A 26330-nucleotide genomic window follows, 5' to 3' on the forward strand; every position below is an offset into this window, starting at 1 on the left:
CTTGCTCTCATGCCCACATGTCCGTCCTTGGCCTGCTGCATTGTTCCAGTGAAGCTCAACGCAAACTGGAGGAACAGCACCTCATCTTCCGACTAGGCACTTTACAGCCTTCCGGATTGAATATTGAGTTCAACAATTTTAGATCATGAACTCTCTCCTCCATCCCCACCCCCTTTCCGATCCCCCTTTTTTCCAATAATTTATATAGATTTTTCTTTTACCACCTATTTCCATTATTTTTAAATGTATTTCCATCCATTGTTTTATGTTTACCTTTTAGCCTATTTCGATCCCTTCCCCCCACCCCACCCCCACTAGGGCTATCTGTACCTTGCTCGTCCTGCTTTCTACCCCTAATGTCACCTATTAGCACATTCTTTAGATAATATCACCATCTTCAACACCTCTTTGTCCTTTTGTCTATGACATCTTTTGGCTATCTCCACCTATCACTGGCCCTCTATCCAGCTCTACCTGTTCCCACCCCATCCCACCCCCCAAACCAGCTTTTATTTCACCTCTTTTCTATTTTTCCTTAGTTCTGTTGAAGAGTCATACAGACTCGAAACGTTAACTGTGTTCCTCACCGCAGATGCTGTCAGACCAGCTGAGTTCTTCCAGGTATTTTTATTTTTGTTTTGGATTTCCAGCATCCACAGTTTTTTGCTTTTATCCACAAATTTATATTTTTGTAGAACCATGTTCTTCATGGTTGTAGACTTATTACAGTCCTTGATTATGTACCCCCATATAACTTATCTCTGTATTCAAAATTACAGTAAAGTAGTGTTAATTTTGCTGGTGGCACAAATTTTTGATCATGAGCATGACAAGTTTCAGAAAGGCCAAATGCCAAGAGAAGCACCCTCTGTACTGCCCAAACAGACTAAGTTTTAATGAGTTCACACCATATTGTCGTAGTCTACATAAATTAATCCCACTTTCTAAAAGCCTTCCTGTAGTCCTTTCTGCATTTCCACTTGACTTAATAAACTTTCTCAGCACCCATATCTTCAAATAGGTCTTCGATTAATCTTATCCCTCTTTAGTTCCAAGCCTGTTTTAATGTTCGACACTATATTATTGCCAGCAGATGGCTCTAGCGTTAAGCCATATAAATGCAAGCATTTTATCGAACCACTCTGTCAGTGCAAGTGTATTTTTAGCATCATAATGTTAGATAGCAATGTGCATGATCCTACAATTAGTGATTTTTCAAGGCATTCATTCCAAGCAGTGAATTCAGAACACTGTTCACAGCTGATTCAATCTCAAAATGTACTCCAGTAATAAGTCAATTTTATGCATTTTTTTAAACATAGGTAGTTTGGCTTGCAAGTGAAACATTCAACTATAGTGCAATAGATCGTGCAAAATCCAGAGGAAAGAAATACGCTCTTGAAAAAGTGCCAAAGCTTGGTCGCAGGTTCCATAGGATTGGACTGCCGCCAAAGGTATTAATCTTCACAATCTTTTGTAGGTAATCGTAGTCTGAGGTTTTATGGTTGTTTTCATGTCTTTCAATTTGTGGTGGTTGCTTGAGTATAGAAATATGATAATTATTTAGAAATGGATATAGAATTTGAACGTAGGTGATGCTGTTTTCCATGTGTGGAATGTTTTTTTCCAAGGTTATGTAAATCACTGTTTAGTTTCATCTTGACAGTTCCTGCCCATTCTAATGTTAGGTGCATGTAATTGCCAATGTGGCAGTACAAAATTTAGAGGGAGCGGTATACTTGTGGCCAAGGTTTGTGTGATACTTTTGTTATATAATTAACTTTTTTCAGTTTATGATCCCGTGACTAATTTCAGCAGGTCACTGTGACAGCAGAATGTTCCCATATGTGGGCAGTGTGACAGAGCTTTTAAAATACAGAAGAGTATAAAAATAGATGCAATCACAGTCACATAGGTATCCATAACTGCCAGGACTACAGAGCAAATAGAGCTTGCAGATCTGAATAGATCGTATTACTTGACTCAATAAATGACTGTGCCCTTGAAAAATATGGATGAAGAATTTTAAATTAAATTAATCTAACATATTGCTGTGTTCAGTCAGGTTTAGTTTCAGTAGGTATTTGTTTAATATGGCTTTAAATGCTTGGAGCTGTTATTGCTGTTTATGAAATGCATAAGGCGCATTAATTTACAACTGAGCCACTGCAGAAGTCTGCTGCTGAATGATCCTTATCTTATGAGCCACAACGCAATAGACTCTCTACTATAGCTGTTTCTATTAAGGGTCTAGACTTCTCGGAAGCATAAACACAAAATAGTCCTTACAGACCTCAGCCTGTATCCTATTTCTATGGGTTGGCTCCTTTCAACTGTTTGTAGCAAGTTACAAGGAAGCAGATTATTGGCTTCGAAAATTTGAAACCGACTCTTTGCCAGAAAACACTCGCAAGCAATTTCAGTCTCACTTTGAGAAATTGGTGATCTTAGATTACATCATTAGGAATACAAGTAAATATCAATTCTCCTTTCCAAGTAAGATTGTAAACTTTGTGCAGAGAAATCTATTGGCCCTGGAAAATGTTTTTGCCATTGAAGTTCGGTTTGCGTTTATTTTTCTTTGTCCTCTAATTTTGATTGCACTTGCCTTGCCTTTAGAGGTAGAAAATCAGAATTTAAAAGAGAGTCTCTCCTCCCAATTTATCACCTCTCCCAATTCAAGCATATTAATTTAGTAGCTATTGTCAATGCATTCATTGCACTGAGCCTGCTTCACATATCTAGTGAACTGGAAATGATATGAATGAGAATATGGCAGCATGAAAACAGTTGAAAGACCAATTGACAAAACCTGGAATTTTCAATGCAGACAATGATGAATGCACAGTGGCAATCAGTGTTATAACAAACTCAAATTCACAAAATATAACTTCTGCATTTACAGCCATGATAACTAATTGACTTGCTAGGATACCTCTGGCAGTATTTGGTATCAACCACGCATAGCGAGATTGGGTTGATGTATAAACCAGATTAGGTAGGGGTAACAGAGCGCTCTGCCCTGAAGGCCGTCAGTGGGCCAGTTGGGTTTTCTGATTATTGTTTTTCTGGTGCTGGCCTGCAAATTAACACAGTTACTGAATTCGGTTTTACAGCTTGCCATTTTTGGATTTGAAATATTACCCTTTGGATTGCTAGCCCAGTTCAATAAACACTTTTGTACCCAGTGTAAATACTTCCATACCCAGTGTATCCCTAGGAGATGTTTGCTTTCTAGAAGATGTTTAGGAAATAAACTTAATAGAGAACCACACAGTAAAAGATACTAACATAACATAAAGAGCTCTTTCGCCCTATTACCTTCCCAAAAGTGGCTAAGTACTTTAAAAGAACCATAAAATATCTTGGGCTATTGGTACATACATGTCAATTTGTAGCTAAATTAATGAAATTGGATATAACCAAGTGAAAACATTAAAATATAGGAAGAGAATGAATTGGATATAGAGGATTTAGGAATTATTTAATTGAGATTTTAAGACGATTAAACATTTTGATGGGATAGATAGAGTGAACTTTTGATCCTGATTTAGGGAGTCCAAGATCAGGGACATAAAATTGGAGTTAGACTGTTCAGGGACCATATCAGGAAACTTCTTTACACAGTGGCAGAAATCTGAAATGAGATCAACCGTGCTTGTATTGAATGGCGAGGCAGGCTCGAGAGGGTGAATTTGCCTATTCCTGCTCCTAGTTATGTTCTTATGAAACACTTCATTCAGCTGTTGAGGCTTTGTCAGTTGACAATTTCAAAACTGAGTGATTGGTTCCATGTTCCTTAATGCCCCCTACTTAAAAAGCTAAGTCAGCAGATAGAGTTTATAAGCAGATCAGCCATTATAATGAAGAGATTAGGTAGATAATGTCAATTTCTGATTCTCTGTTCAGCTGGTTGTTTTAAATGAATTGGCAGTTTGAAATTGACTGTAATGCAGCTAAGAGAAATGTTGAAAGATTAACATTAAAATTCATGCAAATGACTACAAGAAACTTTGGTCAGATTGAACAACCAAGAACCCTGAAGGCAATACATATAGAAAGGGAAATTGTGGTTAACGTTTTAGGAGCTTCATAAGAATTAGGTCCCGGAGTATTTGACTTCTCTTTCCTTCCCTCGTTCCACAGATAGAGGAAATGATAACTGGCTAATGAAATATGAAAAGCCAGAAGCCAGAAAAGAGCCTTCTGATGAGGTTGGTGCTGGAAATCCTCATTAAATACAGAAATCTTTCTGTAAAGTGTAACAAAATTCAAAGGAGTAAAAAATTGCAACTGTGTACCTTGATTTATCTGTTAAAATTTACTGTTAATATTTGTCAATGAAACAATGCAAACAAATTTTTAACAATGTTATGAAAAGAACGGTTTGTATTAAATTGTTTTCCCAAAACACTAGGGAAGAAGCATAAATATTTTGTATGCCATAACATGACGACCTGAGGCAGGATTTTTCGGGTGGCAGGGTTTCCCACCCTGCCACCCAAAGGGCCGGTAGGAGATGCACCTCCACTGACCACAGTGGCCCCACGGCCATTTATGCTTCAAGGGGCATTAATCAGCTGAAGCCGGGTCAATGGAGGGGCGGGAGCACTGGCAGGGGGCAGACCTTTGGGGTTGGGGGGATGGTTGGTGGGTAGGTGCCCGATGTGGAATTTTGAGGCTGGGCGGAAAGCAACCCTTAAGTGGCACAGGTAGAGGGTGTACGATGGAAAGGCCACCCAGGGAATTTTACAGGAACCCCTGTCTGCAGACCTGGTGGGGGACCATAAAATTCTGCTTGTTAGATAGTTATTTCTGACTTTTATCTATGTTCAATTTGTATTGTAGAAAATAATGGCTAGCTTCACAGATCTAATAGCTCTACAGTAGATATTGCTTCACCTTTTATAGTATTAGTACTTTTGGTCAGTAAATCCTCCAAAAATCCACCATAAAGCATAGATGGGTTGGTTCTTAATGGATCAACTTCAATCATTTCACCCCAATGGAAGCTTGCCTAGAAAACACAACCGTCTCAGCTCTTGGTCTGCAACCATACATAATTAAAGACTTGCCATTTGTGTACATCTATATAGTGGGACCACTTCCCATGATCTTCATAGCGTTGCATGTAAGATGTGTCAATTGCACAGCTCCAGTGAGCTGACTGACCATGGCACATTCAAGTGGGGGGAGGAAAAAGGAATGTAGTGGTCATAGGGGACAGGATAGTGAAGGGAATTGATACTGTTCTCTGCAACAGAGGGCAAGAATCCAGATGGCTGTATTGCCTGTCCGCTGCTAGGTTTTGGGACATATGCTCTGGGTTGGAGAGGAACTTGCAGTGAAAGGGGGAGGATACAGTCATTGTGGTTCACGTAGGTACCAACAGCATGGGTAGAACTAGGAAAGAGGTTCTTCATAGCCTGTATGAGGAGCTAGGCACTAAATTAAGAAGCAGAACCTCAAAGGTCGTAATCTCTGGGGCATAGGACATATAAAATTAGAAAGATAAATGCGTGGCTGAAAGATTGGTGTGAGAGAAGTGGGTTCTGGTTTGTAGGGCACTGGCACCAGAAGTGGGGCTGTACTGTTGGGACAGTCTAGAGCTGAATCATGCTGGGACTGGTGATCTAGCAAGCCGCATAACTAGGGAAGTAGATAGAAGGCATTAAACTAAATAGTGGGGGTAAGAGACCAAATTTGGGAAGATGTGTTAAAGCAAAGAATAAAGACAAGGCAAGAGAGTGGTATTAATCTGGAAAATGATAAACAGACCATGACAGGAAGGGACAGAGTACAAATCTAAGAATAAATCACAAATAATAAAAGGACAAAACTAAAGGCTCTATCTGAATGCACATAGCATTTGAAATAAAGCGGATGAACTTACGGTGCTAATAGAAATAAATATGTACAATCTGGTAACCATTACAGAGACACGGCTGCAGGATGACCTGAATATTGAAGTGTACATGGCATTTGGGAAGGACAGGAAGCTGGAAAAGGTGGAGGGGTGGCTGTGTTAATTAATGATGGTATTAGCACAATAGAGAGAGATGACCTAAGTTCAGACCAGGGTGTAGAAGCGGTTTGGGTAGAGATGAAAAATGCTAGCCAATAAGTCACTTATGGGAGTGGTGTACAGGACCCTAACAGTAACCATATGATAGGACAGGAAACAATGAGAGCTTGTCAGAAAAGTACAGCGATAATCATGGGGGGTTTTAATTTACATATAGACTGGAAAAACCAGATGGACAAAGGTAGCCTAGATGAGGAATTCATAGAATGTTTTTGGGCTAGTTTCTTAGAACAGTAAGTTCTGGTGCCAACCAGAGAGCAGGCTATACTGGTATTGTGCAATGGGATAGGTTTGGTTAATGACCTCATAGTGAATGTGCCCCGAGCAGCGATCATAATATGATTGAATTTTACGTTGTTTGAGGGAAATAACAGTGGGCCTAAGGCTATTTTAAACTTAGATAAGGGCAATTATGAGGGCACGAAAGCTGAGCTAGCAAAAGTGAACTGGCAGACTAGTTTAAGGGATAGGTCCATAGCGATGCTGTGGCAGACATTTAAGGGGATATTTCAAAATGCACAGAATAGATACATTCCAATAAGAAAGAAAAAAAGGGAGGACCCACTATCTGTGGTTAGGTAAAGTTAAAGATGGCATCAAACTTAAAGAAAAAGCATATAATTGCACAAAGTTGGGTGGCAGATCAGAATATTGGACAGGATATGAACAACAGCAAAAAATGATTAAAAGAATGAATGGGAAGGAAAATTAGAGTACTAGAAAAAGCATGCTAGAAATATAAAGGCAGTAAGAGTATAGATATTTTAGAAAGAAACGAGTTAACAAAGTGATTGTTGATCCTATAGAAAGTGAGTCTGGGGAATTAATAATAGAAAATAAAGAGACAGCAGATGAATTGAACAGGTATTTTGCATCAGTCTTCACTTTAGCGGATACACATGACATCCCAAAAATTACTTTAAATCAGGAGATGGAAGCGAGGGAGGAACTCAAGGAAATTACAGTCACCAGGGAAGTGGAACTGAGAAAATTGTTGGAACTCCAAGCTGACAGGTCCCCAGGTTCTGATGGATTTCATCCTAGGGCCTTAAAAGAAGTGGCTAGTGAGATAGGTGATGCGTTGTTTTTAATTTTCCAAAATTCCCTAGATATGGGAAGATTGGAAAATAGTGAATGTAACTCTTTTATTCAAAAAGGGAGACAGCCCGAAAGCAGGAAACTACAGGCCAGTTAGCTTAACATCTGTCATAGGGAAAATATTAGGAGCTATTACTAAATATGTTATAGCAGGGCATTTGGAAAAAAATCAAAATAATCAGGCAGAGTCAGCATGGTTTTATGAAAGAGAAATCATGTTTAACCAATTTGTTGGAGTTCTTTGAAGAAGTAATATCTGCTGTGGATAAATGGGAACTGGTGAAGGTTGTGTACTAAGATTCCCAGAAGACGTTTGATAAAGTGCCACATCAAAGGCTATTGCAAAAAATAAAAGCTTATGTAGTGGGTAACATATTAGCACGGCATGGTTGCTAATTTGCTGATGACACAAATGTGAAGAGGACAGGAAGAGGCAACAAAGGGATATAGATGGGTTAAGTGAGTGGACAAAGACCTGGCAAATGGAGTAGAACATGTGAAAGTGTGAAATTGTCCATTTTGGCAGGAAGAATAAAAAAGCTTATCTAAATGGTGAGAGATTGCAGAGCTCTGAGATGCAGACAGATCCAGATGTTCTTGTGCACGAATTGCAAAAGGTTAATATGCAGGTATAGCAAGTAATTTGGAAAGACAATAGAATGTTTACTGCAAGGAATATTGAATACAAAAGTAGGGAGGTTATGCTTCAGTTGTGTAAGGCATTGGTGAGACAACATCTTCAACACCATGTTCAGTATTCATCTCCTTATTTAAGGAAGGATGTAAGTACATTGGAAGTAGTTCAGGAAAGTTTACTAATATCTGGAATGAGTGGGTTGTCTTGTGAGGAAAGGTTGGACAGGCTAGGCTTGTATACGCTTGCATTTAGATGAGTAAAAACCGACTTGATTGAAACATAAGATCCTGAGGGGTCTTGACAGGATGGATGTGGCAAGGATGTTTCCTCTTGTTGGAGAATCCGCTGTTTAAAAATAAGGGGTTGTCCCTTTAAGACAGAAATGAGGAGAATTTTTTTGTGTTATGAGCCTTTGGTACTCTTTCTCCAAAAGGCTGTAGAAGCAGAGTCTTGGCCCAAATATTAACTATCAGTAATACTAGGGTACAGTACAACAGCAATAACTTGTACAGGTAGAGTGCCTCAAAATAGTCAATCTTGGACCACGTCTGTGCCAGATTTCAGATCTTGCCAGTTTTCAGGCCTGTCAGGTCAAGGGTCACTCAGTACAGGAAAAGCTAAGCACGCAAAGCCAATAACTAGTCACAATAACATTGTGCCAATGCAGCACTGAGCCCAACAAGCTGTTAAGGTATTTTACTCATCTTATAAAGATTCATGCATGGTAGTTTTTTTTTAAAAGTCCGATTTTTGGACATTGCTGGTTTTCGGATAGCCAATTTGAGACACTAATGTTTATAAGGTGCCTTTAACATAGTAAAATGTGCCAAATGTGCTTCACAGGAGCATTATCAAATAAAATTTGAGACCGAGCCACATGAGATTTTAGGGCAGGTGAGCAATAGGTCAAAGAGGAGGTTTTAAAGGCATCCTTTTTTTATTCATTCATGGGATGTGGGTGTTGCTGTCTAGGCCTAATTCCATCCCTAATTGCCCTTGTTCAGAGGGCATTTAAGAGTCAACCACATTGCTGTGGGTCTGGAGTCACATGTAGGCCAGCAAATTCCTTCTCTAAAGGATATTAGTGAACCAGATGGGTTTTAACAACAGTGGTTTTGTGGTCATTACTAGACTTTTGATTACAGATTTTTATTGAATGCAAATTCCTCCATCTGCTGTGGTGGGATTTGAGCCTAGGACCCCAGAGCATTACCCTGGATCTCTGGTCCAGCAACAATACCACTATGTCATCGTCTCCCTTTTAAACAAAGTAGTGGTTTAGGATGGGAATTTCAGTGCTTTAGGGCCTAGGCAGCTGAAAGCACAGCCACTGATGGAACAGTTGAAAGCAATGATGCCCAGGAGGCTAGAATTGTAGGAGTGCAGATATTGTAAGGTTGGAGGAGATTACTGTTGGGGTCAAAGCCATGTAGGGATTTGGGAATTTTAAAATCAAGGCAGTACTTAACCCAGAGCTGATGTAGATTGGTGAGCACAGGAGTGCTGGCTGGACAGACTTGGAGAAATTGAGGACCCAGGCAGCTGAGTTTTGGATGGAGGGTGAGCCAGGAGTGTGTTGGAATAGATAAGTCCAGAAGCAGCAAGCATAGATGAGGGTTTCAGCAACAGATAAGCTGAAGCAGACTGGGTGATGTTGTGGAGTGGAATGACAGCCATATTTGTGCACATTGTGATCACAAGCCCATCTTGTGGTTAAATATACTAAGGTTGCAAACGATGTAGTTCAGCCTCAGACAGATCTTCCCATCATCTCCCCCTCTCCTCATCCACCACCACTACTCTACACTTGCTGCCCACCCTGACAAAATATAAACTGATACACGAGAGACCCCTAAAATACCTAAAATAATTGCCTGGCTTTGATTCTATTCTTGTTAATTAATAGAGAAAATGGTAAATAGTCTTACTTAATCTTTACTGCACCAAACCTTCCTGGGTTTGATTCTTATGATTGGATCTCATGATTTAAATGGGCAAAATTAAAAACGAGCAATGGCATTCGCTTATCTTAGTTATGGGTAGGTATTGAACTATGTAAAATATATATTTTGTAAATCAGTATTAAGGCTTGAATTACATGCATGAACTAGTCAGGTGATTAATTTGGTAGATCTCTCATCCTTGTTTTTAAATCTGTCCATGTCCTTACCCCTGTTTGACCTGTTATTTAACAACCTGCAAATCTCGAAGGATGTAAGCATAGATGATTAACACCGTTTCTTGCTTATTCTTTGTCAGTTCACGTTTCTCCAGCACTCTCCATAAACTTGATCAAAAACTTTGTTGGACTGATGTATAAAAACTAAATTAATTTAGCCTTTTTCTTCACCATGTTTGTTTTTTACTCCATTCCACTGAAGGTTGACCCATATTAGTTCATAGACCAATACAAGCCTCCTTGATGATGGCTTTCCTAATGTATATAAATATATTAGATATTCATGCCTTGGAATGTGAGAGCCATGAAGATCTGGGGTCTGATGAATAGTTGAGCACTTCTGGGATGGCAGTGCAGTTGGCCTTAATATGATAACTAGACACTATATTTTCTTTTATTTAATGGGCATTAACATATTTACCCATGAAATGGATTTCTTAAACACTACTACTATGCAAAAAGTTTGTTATAAAGTTTAAAAACCTATTCTACTTAATAGGACTCTGAATGGACACATTGCAAAGAACCTGTCATTAAAATTGCAGCAATCAACAATGGATTAGCTTTTCCATTTAAATATCCTGATGAGTGGAGAGCCTGTAAGTACATTTAGTTGTAAGGGCTATTTTATTTATTAGCATGATTCTCAGTTTAGATTAAAACATTTTTTGAAGTCTTGTATCCTGTTTAGTATCCTAATCTTACTCCATTCTACTTTATACATTTTGGCTTGAATGTATATTTTTCTACTTGTGTAATGTTTTTGGTATTACCATTGTATTAGATCAGCAATGAGAATACTGCATAATCTAAGCAGCATCCATATGTGAACTTTTGACAGTTTCACCTGATGTGGAATGCAAACCAGATAGCAGAAAACTATAAGTAGTAAACTAATGACCAGTCAGCAAGGTCTACTAAAAAATCAAAAGCTATCTATCAAACCGGTATTTTTGAAAAACCTTCTCAACTCAAATACTCAGGGTTCAAAATAAAATAGCCTACAAAATTATATTTTGACAATAAAATCAGACCAAGTTATAAGATTATCTTTCGTGCATAAGTACTTTTCTTTTTTATTCAGAGCTTTTGGTGTCACTCAGATACCTGGGCATACTTTAACCTACTGGGATTTGTTCATCAAAGCCTCTGATTTTGGTGATCAAATAAAATTTGCATTTTTAATGGAGTATATAGTCATTTATGGCACAGAAGGAGGCTATTGGGCCCATCAGGTCCAAGCTGGCTCCCCATGGAGCAGTAGTCATTTTCAATCCTAGCTTGATTCCTGTGACCCTGCAAGTTTATTCCCTTTAAGTGCCCATCCAGCTTCCTTTTGAACTCGTTGTTTTTGCTTCCACCACTCTTGTGGGCCACAAGTTCCAGATCATTATCATGTTGTTTAAAAGGAAGTTCTTCCTCACATTTCCTCCTACATCTCTCGCCGATATTCCTAGATGTGTCCCCTAGTCCCTGTACCATCAGTTAATGGGAAGAGTTTTTCCTTGTCTGCCTTACCAAAACCTGTCATATTCTTGTAGACCCTTATCAAATCTCCCCTCAATCTCCTATGCTCCAAGGAGAACTACCCCAGCTTTACCAAACCAACTTTGTAGCTAAAAGCCCCCAATCCTGGAACCATTCTGGTAAGTCTCTTCTGCACCCTCCCAAGGGCCAATCATGTTTTTCCTATAATATGATGACCAGAACTGGACTCAATCCTCTAGTTGAGATCTAACTAGAGCTTTATAAAGATTCAGCATAGCTTATCTGATTTTGTACTCAGTGCCTCTATTTATGGAACCCAAGATCCCATATGCTTTGCGAACCACCCTCTCAATATGTCCTGCCACCTTCAAAAATCAATGCACATGCACATCAGATCCCTCTGTTCCTGCACACTTTCAGAATTCTGCCATTAACGCTAGATTGCCTTTCCCCATCTTTGCCAAAATATGTCACCTCATACTTCAATGTAATAAATTCTATCTGCCACTTGCCTGCACATTCAGCTAACCTACTTATGTCCTCTTGCAGGTGGTTTGTATCTTCCTCACTGTTTGCCACTCCAGCATATCATAGCAAGATTTGAAATGTTACTCTATTCCAAAATCCAATTTGCTTATATATAGCAAAAAAAGGAATAAAGGAGAAACTCCTTTTGTAATTCCTTCTAACCATGTTCTCGCCCCAGGCATTGTCGTACCAGACCTGAGCCAGCTTCAAAATGGGAGAAGTTTGACAAATGAAGACTTTCTATATTAATGTGGAAAATCATTTATTGAGCTTCTTTTCCTGTTCTAAAAAGTAACATTTTCTCTGTGACCTGAAGAGCAGATTTAAATTAATTCTGTGCTTTGTAAAGCAGCAGGTGAAAATGGTTTCAGTGGGAATACAGTTTTAATAGTCTATCAATTGGCGCAGTAGTAGAAGCAGTCTGGCAAAGGCTGAGTTGTTCAGAGTAGGATTGGGGACATGACAAGACCAGGGAAAAAGTGGGATGAAGTAAGCTGCTGAATTTTGGTGGTCCTCAGGCCTACTTTAGATATGTGAATAGAGAGTTGGCAGGATTCCAAACAAATATGTATATGGCAGTTGTAGACAAGTATAGTTTGTACATAATGTTACAGGGCATATGTGAGATAGCTACAGGAAATGTGTACATCCAGTGTTTTTAATCTATGGCAAAAACAGAATTACCTGGAAAATCTCAGCAGTCTGGCAGCATTGGCGGAGAATAAAAGAGTTGACGTTTCGAGTCCTCATGACCCTTCAACAGAACTGGGTGAATCCATGGAGAGGGGTGAAATATAAGCTGGTTTAAGGTGGGGGCATGGGGGCTGGGTTGGGTGGGGGGAGAGAAGTGGAGGGGGGGTGGTGCGGTTGTAGGGAAAAGCAAGCAGTGATAGGAGCAGATAATCAAAAGATGTCACAGACAAAAGAACAAAAGAACACAGAGGTGTTGAAGTTGGTGATATTCTCTAAACGAATGTGCTAATTAAGAATGGATGGCAGGGCACTCAAGGTACAGCTCTAGTGGGGGTGGGGGTGCATAAAAGATTTAAAAATAATGGAAATAGGTGGGAAAAGAAAAATCGATATTAATTATTGGAAAAACAAAAGGAAGGGGGAAGAAACAAAAAGGGGGTGGGGATGGAAGAGGGAGTTCAAGATCTAAAGATGTTGAATTCAATATTCAGTCCAGAAGGCTGTAAAGTGTCTAGTCGGAAGATGAGATGCTGTTCCTCCAGTTTGCGTTGGGCTTCACTGGAACAATGCAGCAAGCCAAGGACAGACATGTGGGCAAGAGAGCAGGGTGGAGTGTTAAAATGGCAAGCGACAGGGAGGTTTGGGTCATTCTTGCGGACAGACCGCAGGTGTTCTGCAAAGCGGTCGCCCAGTTTATGTTTGGTCTCTCCAATGTTTTGAAAGTATCTGCACGTCAGTCAAGATTATATATTTAAAACAATTTCTTGCTGATGTTTATTATGGATTATATTTGATGAGGAAGGTTGCAGATTAATTCAGAGATGAAAATTTATAAGCACCTCGCAATTTGCAGACTTAAAGAGCAATTCTAAACTCTAATTAGCCTCAGGCATATTTGCAGAAATAGAGCCTTGTCGGCTGAGACCAACTAAATCACTGCTTCAATTTAAAGAGAATAATGTGTAGTATAATCCCCTGTGATAAACTCTCATTATGCCCAAGAACATGTCCTGGAGCAGTGTGTTGGCGCTTCACAATAAACGAGCAACCACTTTCCACTCTTTCCTCATAATCCAGACAATTTTCAGCATGACCATTGGCAATGGAACAATAACTTAATTTCAGAATTAAAATATAATATGAATTAGAATTATAGCTTCAACTACTTTTCACTTAATAGTATAATTTTTCAGATTTGCAGGACATTCCCAGCAGCTAATTTTCAGTTTAGCAATTCAACAGTTTACAATCATAAATTTTATGTTTTTAAATATAGCTTGGATAAAATTATTATGATTTACACCCTTTTCTGTTTAAATAAAAACAATTCTTAATCTGGTATGCTCATTTCTGGTTTACTATTTTGTTAGACTTGTTGGTTCATTTTCAGTTATCTCAATGCTCTGCGCATTGCAAATATCAAGATGCAGCATGTCTTTTACATACAATACAGGACATTAGTTTCATGTAGATAGCACTGCTGAATTATTACTTGTATTTTAGAACTGCTAATTAATCATAGTTAACCTCTGACTAATGTTTTTTTTTAGCAATCCATTTTTTAAATAGTTTAATCACAAAGTTTATGCAGAGAAGAGGCAACTGGGCAAAAACAGGATCTGGGGAGGGAAAGCCTGAAAGGAAGGAGCAGGACCAAGATGGAAATGAGATCCTGGGAGGAAAAGCCTGAGAGAGGAAGGTGCAAGCAAATACAGAAATGGGAAAACCTGATCCATTTATCATGGCCTGGGATAGACTTGGAAAGTAATTTCTATTATTTTTCCTAGTTTTCAGGTAGAGATACCCTGACTGCTCTGTGTGATGATACAACAGTTTGTAAATGCTGAGTTATTTAAAATCCCAGCGGGAAAGTTTAAACAACTGTCATAACCTATTTTTCAATTGATATGTTTTGAGTTGCAGCTCTAAATTCAGGAATAAGACCACCAGTTCTCGCAAGGTTTTATTTATCAAACTAAATGAAACATTGTTTAAGTTACAACAAATTAAACACATACACATGGCTACAAATTACTACTATCATAACTTCTAACAAATTCCCAAATTAATCTCCGAGGCAACAATAATCAATAGAGTAAAGCAGAAACCAGACAAAGCATTTTTCACCCTACAAATTCAAAATGAGGCTCTTTTCAATTTGTTCCTTCGCAGACTGTTGTAGGCTTACAGCTACTTAGATGCCTCTGGCCTGTGTGCACACACTCCTTTCTGTTATACCCAGCCTTCCCCTTTGAATGTAAATTCTCATTGTATCACTAGGCCCTTTGAACTCCTTTCATAATACCAATTTTATTAGTAATATAAATATTGCTTGGTGTCTCCTAGCTAGGCACAAGATTTCACTCCCACTCTTGAATGCTCTATTCAACAAAATGCAAATGTACCCTTTACCTAAAGGATTTCCAGCATCCGCAGTTTTTTTGTTTTTATTTTGTACCCTTTACCTACTGTTTACATCTCAAAACTACTATGCATCAAAGTATCCAGACTAGCTGGCTTTCATCCAATTAGCTCATAGATTAAACCTCTATTTTAAAAAAAAAATTTCCAATAACATTATATATATTAATATCTCTTCCTCACACTCTTCTGATAATTCTAAATATATAACCAACAATGTTTCTTGTATTAATTTATCTGGTTTATAACTCAGTCTTTAGTCTTCAGACAAATCACCTTCTGCTAACAATAGAAAAGGGCTGCATATTGACACATGGGCCAAAACCACCATCAATATAACCCGTATGGCAGCCAGAAACAATAACAGCAAGGCAGGCACACCAATGCTAAACAATCGCAACAGTATCAATTAAAGATGCAATTAAAACCAAGCTTAATTGAGATGAAAATCTTATCTCAAGATTACATGAGATTCAGGTTTTTAAAGCTACTGACATTGTCATTGTGTGCACTAACATGCTTTATGCTTTGGAGTGTTTGCTACAATTAATGGCATATTCCAGTGCTGTGTCACTGGAATGAACATTGAAGTGGTGGATGTCCTCCAATGCTGTGATGTCCAAACTGAGCCTTCAAATTGCGGCAATTTGCCTGCGGAGTGTGAGTTCTGTTTGGTTTTATTTTTCTTATTCAGTGCTTCGTACTCGTTGAATTTTGAGATTGCTGCTTTGTAAGATTTTAAACCTAGGTGTGCTGCACTCTGGCTTTCATCTGTTGCCTTGGCTCCTCAATTACTTTTTAAATCTCTATTTGGGTTGTATTTCAGTGCATTGGAAAACACTTTTTTCCCAGCATTTTGCTTGCCCAGACTTTAAAAGTTTACATCAGCTATTTCTTCCTTAAAGACTTGTTATAATGGATGGAAATTTGCATATTTCACTTTTCTGGGTCGTTTTGTTTTGTAGAGAAGTTTGATATGATTGCATTCTCAGGGCAACTGTGCTAGCCTATCATGTGGTAACTAGTTTTAAACATGTGCCCATTATGGTGGACAACTATTTCTATGGGTAACTCAATTTTTTGTTTTGTCTTTCAAAAGATCCATTTCACTGGGCTTGGCTTCATCAGGCAAAAATTCCTTTTTCGGAAGAGACAAGAGACTTTGTTCTTCCCCGAATTTCAGATATGAATTTTGTTCAGGATCTTTGTGAGGATCTATATGAACTCTTTAAGGTTTGTTTTCTAATGGACTTTCAAATGATTGTACATAGGAAATTGAGCTTTCCAGGGAAAGTACAGAAATGACTGTACAGGAATTTGAGCTTACTTCATTGAAAATTGATCTTAATTTCTAGGTAGTGCAATACAGCTAAAGCTTCATACTGTGTACATGTGTATATTTAGCTAATGACAACAAAATTCTATTTCTTGGTGAACCTGGATTTGAGGCCAGCCTGTGGATTGGATGGTTAAATTTATTGCTGCTTAAAGGATTAACATTTTCAATATTGTTGCTACATATTCATATGAACATGCAAAATTGTCAGGCTGGAAAAGACCAGCTGCCCCATCAAGCTTGTCGCTGAAACATCATCTGAATGCTCCCCTGCTTAGTTTGTACAGAGTTTTGTCTTCAGATGGGCATGCGTCCAGTTCAGATTGATGCAATGATATTTTATTTTGATAGTTTTAAGGATTCTGTAAAGTAAGGTTGAGCAATCTGAACCTGAGTGTGCAGAAATGCTATTGCTCTCTCAAATAGGGTTGAGAAGATGTAAAGAGCTTTGTTTTACACAAGGTAATACTGTATGTAATTTGTGAGTGCAGATTAACGCTCTTGAACCTACATTTGAATTTTTCTGAATAAAGGAATCAGAGCTTTTGAGTGTCACAAGTAAAATCAATTTGCACTGAACCCAACTCAACTGGGGACAGGCTTTGAGGACAAAATCCAATATTATTTGCAATCCCCAGGCAAGTTAAAGAGCTATCAAAAACCACAGTATTGCAGCCGAATATCACTGTTGTAACTTTGGTTTTGAAGCCCATTGTGGAGCAGATCAGAGTTTTGCCCATTAGGTAACCCATGCTGTACTCAACCTGAGAGTTATGGACTATACAGTGAAAATGCAATTTATTTTTCCTGATGGTGCAGTTAGGAGCAGAGGAAATACGAGCAGGAGTAGGCCATTCGACCCATCGAGCTTGCTCTGCCATTCAAACCATTCATGGCTTATCTATCTCTCTGCCATTTTTTCCACGTTATCTCCATATCATTTGATGTCATTGGTATCCATAAATCTATCGATTTCTGTTTTGAGCATGTACAATGATTGAGCTTCCACAACACTGGAGTAGAGAATCCTAAAGATTCATTACAATTCATTACAGAGTGAAGAAATTCTTCCTCATCTCAGTCTTAAGTGGTCTACCCCTTATTCTCCCCTTCCCCCGCCAGGGGAAGCAACCTATCCACATCTACCCTGTCATTTTGCACGAATTTAGCAAGTTTCAACAAGATCACCTCTCATTCTTCGAAACAATAAAGAATACAGGCTCAGTTTCCTCAATCCCTCCTCAAAAGACAATCTTAATATCCTAGGGATTAGTCTGGTGAACTTCTTGCATTCCCTCTATGGCAAATACATCCTTAAATGAAGAGACCAAAACTGTACACACTATTCCAGGTGCAGCCTCACCAAGACTCTATACAATTACAGCAAGACATCTTTACTCCTGTACTCCAATGCTCTTGTGATGAAGGCCAACATACAATTTGCCTTCCTAATTGCTTGCTGCAACTGCATGCTAGCTTAGTAACTCATGAGCAAGGACACCCAGGTCCCTTTGGGCATCAGCACTTCCCAACCCTTCTCCATTTAAGAAATACTCTGCCTTTGTCTTTTTTCTACCAAAGTGGATACTTCACACTTATTCTCGCATTCAAAATTACTAAATCTCAAGCAGTCCCGCACCATGTCCAGATCATCCATTACCCAAGATCTAGCTAACCCACTTTAGTTCCTCTGCAAACAGCTACAATTTAAACTTCCTATCCACATTTATATCCCTCCTAATCTCTTAACTTCCTCCAGTCCTGCTTTCCTGTCTCCACCCCTAATCCTCCATTCCTCTGACTCTGGCTTCTTGCCCATGCCCCTTCTTTGGCACAGCATTGGGGGGTAGCCCTTTAGCTGCTGATGCCCCATGGTCAGAATTTCCTCCCTAGTTTGTGCCTCCACCTCTCCCTCCACCCCATTCACCCCCCCCACCCCCACCACCCACTTTAATACTGTCCTTGGAATCCATATTTTTGACCAAGCTTTGGTCGCTTCCTAATCTGTTCTTTGGCTTGGTGGCCATCTATTAACGCACCTTTACATTTTGCGACATTGTTTTTACATCAAGGACACAATATAATGCAAGTTATTGATGTGCCAGGTAATATTCTAAACCATGTCAAATATTTTCAAACTGTTCACACCCTGTGTTTGTCATGTGAGCTTTTCATGTTTTCAAGGATGCCCTTCATTATTTCAGCTTCATCATCTTTACTGAAGATTTATTCACATTTGGACTAATTTTCATGACCCTCTATCAAGAGCTGTCTTGTACAAGGCATGTTTTTGAATTCAAAATGCACCTCACAGATCAGCGCAATTGGCTAAACTTGATTCTATTTTTGTAAAATAACAAGTAAATTGAGCCCAACATCAAAGTGTTTTGTAATGTTTTACTACATTTGAAATTGTGAATGATGATTCTTGGTAATTGATACAGTCCTTTCACTTTGCTCACATTTACTAAATGCAGCCTGTTGAGTCCCCACAGTGATGTGGCCATGTCATGAAATGCACACAATGATTAGCTATGTTATTACCTGAAAAAAATTCCAAATATAATAAAGGTGTTGAAAGTAGCTACTTCGCAGAATGCAAAAATGTATTTATTTTCCTTCAATAGCAGTGACCTGTTGGAAATACTACTACAAATCAATTTTGAATTCATTCCTTTTGAGAGGGTTTCCAAAGGCAGCAGTTGTATTATTTTGAAGTTATAATGAAGATACTTTGCATTAAGCTTTGGGGTCTTCAAATTGGAATGGGTTGAATTTCCTTTTACTGAAGAAATGTACGCACCTGGGTAACCTCATTATTTCTTGTAACGTGTCATTAGGACAATTTGGGTTGCTTTAGTCACAGAATCACACAATTGTTATGGCACAGGAGGAGGCTATTTGGCCCATCTTGTCAGCACTAGCTCTCCGAATGAGCAACTCACCAAGTACCAATCCTCTGCCTTCTCCCCGTAACCCTGCACATTCTTCCTTTTCAGATAAGTTTAAAATAGTCTCTGTGTGCAAATGAATAGATTGTCATCCAAGATGAGCAAAGTTAAGGAACCGTATTTTTAAATAACCTTTCTTCTGTGGTAGCCTGTATGAGCGATATGGTTAGTCCACAGTCCTGTGGTTCTAAGAATGTAAAGTTCTCACGTTTTCCCTTTTGGTGGTATTATTGCACTGATGAAACAAAATAGTAGAATATTCATTACACTTTGTGGTTTATCATTGTTACTTGTTTTGAAAGCTCTTTGTGCCTTCTCTATTCTTAATATTGATTTGCTGATTTGTGCAATTTTTTTGTCCTTTGGTTGAAATTTCTGGTAGCCATTAAGTGGAAGAATTGTGCTAAGTTAAGGTTGTCCCCATGCAAAAAATTTAGCTATCTCGGGCAGCTTTGTTTATTGTGAAACTCATTGCTTAGCAACATGGGTAAGAGGGGTACTGAAATATGCTTTTTGTCACATCTCGTCATGAATCATTAGACAAGGTGAAGATTGGTTCATTCTGACTAGTTCCTTTCCAGACTTGGCTTACAACAGAGCTACATGGCGAAATTTGCGTTCTTTCAAAAGCATTTTTCAGCTGAATTGTCCAATAAAGACAATGAATCTTTCGCCTCAGAATGGCCTGAAACTTATTAGTAATTTAATTGTTCTAGCATGCTACTTTCTATAATTCATTTCTATGCAAAGCATGAGCAAAAGTGTTTTCCACAGCCTTCCTGATTGAAAACAAAATCAGAATTACCTGGAAAAACTCAGCAGGTCTGGCAGCATCGGCGGAGAAGAAAAGAGTTAATGTTTTGAGTCCTCATGACCCTTCAACAGAACTTCAGTTCTGTTGAAGGGTCATGAAGATTCGAAACGTCAACTCTTTTCTTCTCCGCCAATGCTACCAGACCTGCTGAGTTTTTCCAGGTAATTCTGTTTTTGTTTTTTCTTCTTGATGCAAATCTTATTGCCACTTTCCATTTCTGACCTGGAGCTTTACTAAGTTTTTGAACCTTTATTGTCTCGATCTCTCTTTTTTTGGCTTCAACAAATGGGCTGTGATCCAGAACAAGACATGGATATTAGAAAGAACAGGAACAGGCTATTTGGCCCTTTGAACCTGCTCCACCATTCAACAAGGTTGTGGCTGATCATCCAACTCAGCTCCACCTGTCCCTATATATCTATCAACACTGCACACACTACTCCAGGTGTGGCCTCAACAGTGTCCTATATAATTGTAGTAAGATTTGCTTACTCTTGCATTCCAATCCCTTTGTAACAACAGCTAACAGAGTATTTGTCCTCCAAATCACTAGCTGTATCTTCATGTTTTTTTTTATTCAAGCACAAGTTCAAGAATGTTAACATCTCCCAATTTCTCTGTTCAAAAAATATTCTGATTTTTTACTACCAAAATGAATAATTTTGCAGTTCTCCATGTTGTATTCCATTTGCCATATTCTTGCCCATTCACCCAATCTCTTGCATCCTCCTTAGTGTTTGCTTTGTCAGCAAACCTGCTTATGTTACACAGTCCCCTCATCTAAATCACTAACATTGACTGTAGTTAGCTGAGGCCCAAGTAGTGATCCTTGCAGTATTCTGCTAGTTACAGCTTGCCAACCCATATTATTTCTACAATGCTTTACATTGCTTTAATCTATTTTCTGTCCATTAACCAATCCTCGACCTATGCTAATATTATCCCAGTCCCATGAGTCCTAATTTTGTGTAATAACTGCTTGTGCAACACCTTATCGAATGTTTTTTGCAAATTCATAATCACTATATTCACCCGGAGGAAGTGCTAAAAAAACAGCCTTTCCTTTCCCCTCTGCCCTGGATTCCACTATGGCTTCTTGTGCAACTGAAAAGCGATCACAAGACTTGTAAGTTGACTTTGGGGATGTAAAGCATTGGAGGTGTTTAACTTTCTTGTTCTGGTGTCTGTCTTCTCGTGCCCCTCGTCAGTTTGTAGCCTTTCTAATCTGAGGTCTGTCACTATTTCAAAAAATAACTAGTTGCACATGGCTGAGTTTTGTCAAAGTGATAACCTATAGTGATAAAGTACTTTGGTATTGGTGCTTCAACATTTTTTAGAAAAGACGAACAAAAAACTTGCAAGTAATGATTTGGACATGTTTATCTTTTAACTTTAGTATACAGTATTTGTATAACACAAGACTTTCATATATAAAGTTTAATACATTTAAGTGGCTTTTAATGAATCTAGAGTTTTTCTAATAGGATTGTGGGTGTGTGGAGTGAACTGAAACAGAATTGTTACAACACAGAAGACCATACGGTTCATTGTGTCTGTCCAGCTCTCTGCAAGAGAAACACATCTAGCCCCAGCTGTCTTTTCTGCATAATACTTATTTTTTTTTTAACCTTCCTCCATCCCAATTTCAGGCAATGCATTCCAGATCCTAACTACTCACTGCTTTTGAAAAAAAGCTTTTCCCCATATCACCATTACTTTTTTGTCAGCCAATTTAAATCAGTCTCCTCTGGTTCTCTATTCTGCCAATGGGGACAGTTTCTCCATATCTATCGAGACTCCTCATGATTTCTGAACACTTCTATCAGATCTCCTTTTAATCTTCCTTCCTTTGAGGAAGAGCCCCAGCTTCTCCACTATGTAACTAAAGTCATTCCTCTCATCCCTAAAGCCATTCTTGTGAATCTTTTCTGCACCCTTTCTCATGCCTTCACAGCCTTTCTAATTCTGGGCACCAAATTTTAGGGACAATATTCCAGTTAGGCCAAAACAGTGTTTTATGCAGGTTAATCATAACTACTTTGTTTTTGCACTCTTTACTGCTCTTTATAAAGCCCAAGATTCTATATGCTTTATTAACTGCTTTCTCAGTCTGCACTGCCTCCTTCAATAATATGTGCACATATACCCCCAAGTCCCTCTGCACTTGCACTCCCTTTAAAATTCTATTTATTTTTTATATTGCCTCCCAATCTCCTTCCTATCAGATGAATCACTTCATAGTTCTCTGCATTAAATTGCATCTGCCACTTGTGTGCCTATTGCACCAGCCTGTCTGTCCTCTTGAAATCCATCACTATTCTCCTCAGTTCACAATACTACCAAGTTTTGTGTAGTTCCATAACTTTTTAAATTATATCCTGTACACCCAAGTCAAGATCATTAAAATACATCAAGAAAAGCTAGCATCCTAATACCAAGCATGGGGAATTTCACCAAATACCACCCTCCAGCCTGAAAACAATTGTTCATCACTATTCTGTTTCTTGTGTCTCAGCCATGTTTGTATTCATGCTACTAATGTCACTTTTGTTCCATCACCATCAGAAGCAATTCAGAAAAGGTTCACTGGACTGATACCTGGGATAGGGGGGAGGAGGTTATCTTATGAGGATCCATTGGGTTTAGTAGAATGAGATGTGATTTTATTGAAACATGAAGATCCTGAGGGGACTTGACAAGTTAGATGCTGAAAGGATGTTTCCGCTTGCGGTTGAGACTGGAACTCAGAGGCATGGTTTAAAAATAAGGGGTCTCCCATTTGAGATGGAGATTAAGAGAATTTTTTTTCTGAGAGTCATGAGCCTTTGTGTACCTCTTCCCAGAAAGTGATGGAGGCGGAGTCTATTCAATACTGTTAAGGCAGAGATATATTGATTCTTGACTAACAAGGGAGTCAAAGGATATTGGGGTAGGTCACAGTCAGATTAGCCATGATCTTATTGAATGGAAGAGCAGATTCAAATGGCCTATTCCTGGTAAGCCTGTTATGTGGCACATTACCAAGCACATTTTGCAAGTCTATGAATTTCATTATCCTCATCAACCACCTGTTACCTCATCAAAAAAACTCAGCCAAATTAGTGAAATACTGTTTACCCTTAACCAACCTATGCTTAATTGATCTGCATTTGTCCGAGTGCTCTTTAAGTTTGTCCCAAATTATTACTTCTAAAAGCTTTCCCACCACCAAGGTTAAACTGACCAGCCTGTATTTGCTGCACTTAAACCCTTCTCTGAACATTGATAATTCTCCAGTTCTCTGGCATCACCCTTGTAATTAAGAAGGTTTGGGAGATAATGACAGTGCTTCCACAATTTGCACCCCTCCTTTCCCTGAGTATCTATGGATGTACCTCATTTGGTCCTAGCAACGTATCAACTTTACAGCCAGCCAAACCTCTCAGTGCCTCCTCTTTAACAGCTTTTAGTGCATACACTGTCTTAGCTTCCTCCTTTTTCACTATGACTTGGGCAGCATTATCTTCCTTGGGAAAGCCAAATGCCAAGTATTTATTTTTAGCACCACCTACTTCACAGATAAATACCCTTTTTGGCCCCAAATCAGCCCCACCCCTCCTTTTACTATTTATATGCATATGGTAAGGACTTTTGGATTCCCTTTTCTGTTAGTGCCAGTCTCTTCTCATTCTCTCTTTGCTTCTTTGTTTTTTTCACTACCATAAAAGTCTGGCAGATGGAGTATAATGTGTGAAATTGTGAAGTTCTTCACTTTGGCAGGAAGAATAAAAAAGCAGAGTATTACTTAAACTGGGAGCGACTGCAGAATACTGAGCTGCAGCACCATCTAGGTGTTCTAGTGTATGAGTTGGCAAAAAGTTAATAGGCAGGTACAGCAAGTAATTAAGAAGGCTAATGGAATGCTATCCATTATTACGAGAGGGATTCAACATATAAGTAAGGATGTTATGCTTCAGTTACTCATGGCATTGGTGAGACCGCACCGGAAATACTGTGTGTAGTTTTGGTCTCCTTATTTAAGGAAGGGTGTAAATTCATTGGAGGCGGTTCAGAGGAGGTTTACTAGATAGATAACTGGAATGAGCAGGTTGTCTTATGAGGAAAGGTTAGACAGACAGTGGGCCTTCCACTGGAGTTTGGAAGATTGAGGGGTGACTTGACTGAAGTGTATAAGATCTTGAACAGTCTTGACAAGGTGGACGTGGAAAGGATGTTTCCTCTTGTGGTTGAGTCCAGAACTAGGGGCCACTATTTTAAAATTAAGAGTTGTCCTTTTAGGGCAGAGATGAGAAATTTTGACGGTCTTGAGACTTTGGAGCTCTGTCTCAGAAGACGGTGGAGGCACGGCCATTGAATATTTTTAAGGCAGAGGTAGATTCTTAGACGGGGGATCAAAGGTTATCGGGAGTAGATGAGAATGTGGAATTCAAAACAAAACAGATCAGTCATGATCTTCCTGAATGGCAAAGCAGGCTTGAGGTGCCGAATGGCCTACTTTTATTCCTATTTTGTATGTTCATATATGCACCCTTTTCCTGCTTTATCTTTCTATCATTTTCTTCATCAAGGGAGTTCTGAACAAGCAAATTCAACCTTGTCCCCCTTGTTGCAGTGTATCCCAACTATACCCAAACTATCTCCTCTTTGAAGACAATTCGAATACAATTTGACTTCCAATCTTCGATTCCAATTTACCTTGGCCAGGTCTGTTCTCACCATATTGAGGTTGGCCTTCTCCCAATTAACTGTTTCTAAAAGCTCATTTATCACACTTAGTCACCTGCTTTTCAGAAGTTTGTGATTTCTATGTGCAGTTCATATTTTTATGCAGAACTGTCACAAATAAAATGTTCCAGATGGGCAAAATATTTTTAGGAGTAGTAACTTGGTATAATGGCTGATAAATCAGTGCATTACAGTAATTCATGGAACAAATCAGTTTTTATAATCTGTGAAAGGAACTGATAAAATTATGCTGTACGCCTTTTGTTTGTGTTCAGATTTTGAACCTTACCCAGGCACTTAAAGATGGGAAAAGCCCCATTCAACTGGTCCAGATGCCTCGCGTGGTTGTGGAAAGAAGTAGTAGTTCGGGAAGCCAAGGCAGGATAGTGCACCTGAGCAATGCCTTCACCCAGACATTTCATTGCAGAAAACCCTTCTTTTCATCTTAGTAGTGAATGTTTAAAGAAACTAATCTGCCATTTGGATGATTTTGAGCTACCTGTTTGATACCACTGTAAATATGCAATAAGGTGAAAATGAAGGGGGCAGCTTGAATTGCACTGAATGTCTCCTTTGTGGAAGCATAAATGAAGTGAAACTTATCTACTGTATCTTACCTGCCAAAAATAGTTGCTTTGGTGTAATTCATAAAATGTTAGATGCTGAAAGTAAAGTTTACAATTTTTGCTATGTGAAATTTTGAACAAATTTGTCAGGGAACATATAAACTACTGTCTTAATATATTTTTATACTATATATATATATGCATCAAAAATTTTCCAACAGTAATGTATTGGGCAAGGCTTAGAACTGTATGAGAGTGAATCAGTCTCACATTAGATTTTTTTCAGTGGGAATTTCTGTACTTGTTGAAATTTTCCCTCTAGCCTAGAGCATTGGAGTTTTTTAAACTGTAACATCCTTATTATTTTGAAACTTGATAGTAACCACTCCCCAACATGTAGCAGTACTAAGCTATGCAAAAAGGTTATAGATTCCATTCCCATTCTGCACTGAGCTGATCGGAATTAGCAGTGAGGCATTACAGTTAATGGCACGCGATGGGATGGCCAGCTGTGAAAATTAACTGGGGTTTCTGCTATCAACTGACCTGTGATGGAAACTGCTTGTGAATAGAAATTGGGTAAAGTCAGTATATTTGATAATAAAGTAGGCACAATTATCCAAAGCCCTGGACGTAGGCAAAGTTTTTTTAAAAGTTCATTCTCGAGATGTGGCCTTCGCTGGCTGGCCAGCATTTATTGCCCATTCCTAGTTACCCTTGAGAAAGTGGTGGTGAGCTGCCTTCTTAAACCACTGCAGTCCATGTTCTGTAGGTACACCCTCAGTGCTGTTAAGAAGGGAGTTCCAAGA

The 26330-nt window shown here is 38.8% G+C and overlaps 1 protein-coding gene across 1 annotated transcript; it reads left to right on the plus strand.

The window, feature by feature from the left end:
- LOC121282954 (phosphatidylinositol 4-kinase type 2-beta-like) lies at positions 1-25428 on the plus strand (the record flags this gene model as incomplete). Its single annotated transcript, XM_041196803.1, is given in 7 exon segments — positions 1-16; positions 1315-1454; positions 2292-2472; positions 4147-4214; positions 10499-10598; positions 16229-16422; positions 25231-25428. Coding segments are annotated over 7 exon segments (873 nt in total), but the record flags the coding sequence as incomplete, so codon positions are not given.
- Between the last annotated feature and the right edge of the window lie 902 nt (positions 25429-26330).

This window comes from Carcharodon carcharias, chromosome 1 (genome assembly GCF_017639515.1).
Source record: "Carcharodon carcharias isolate sCarCar2 chromosome 1, sCarCar2.pri, whole genome shotgun sequence".
Classification (NCBI taxonomy): Eukaryota; Metazoa; Chordata; class Chondrichthyes; order Lamniformes; family Lamnidae; genus Carcharodon; species Carcharodon carcharias.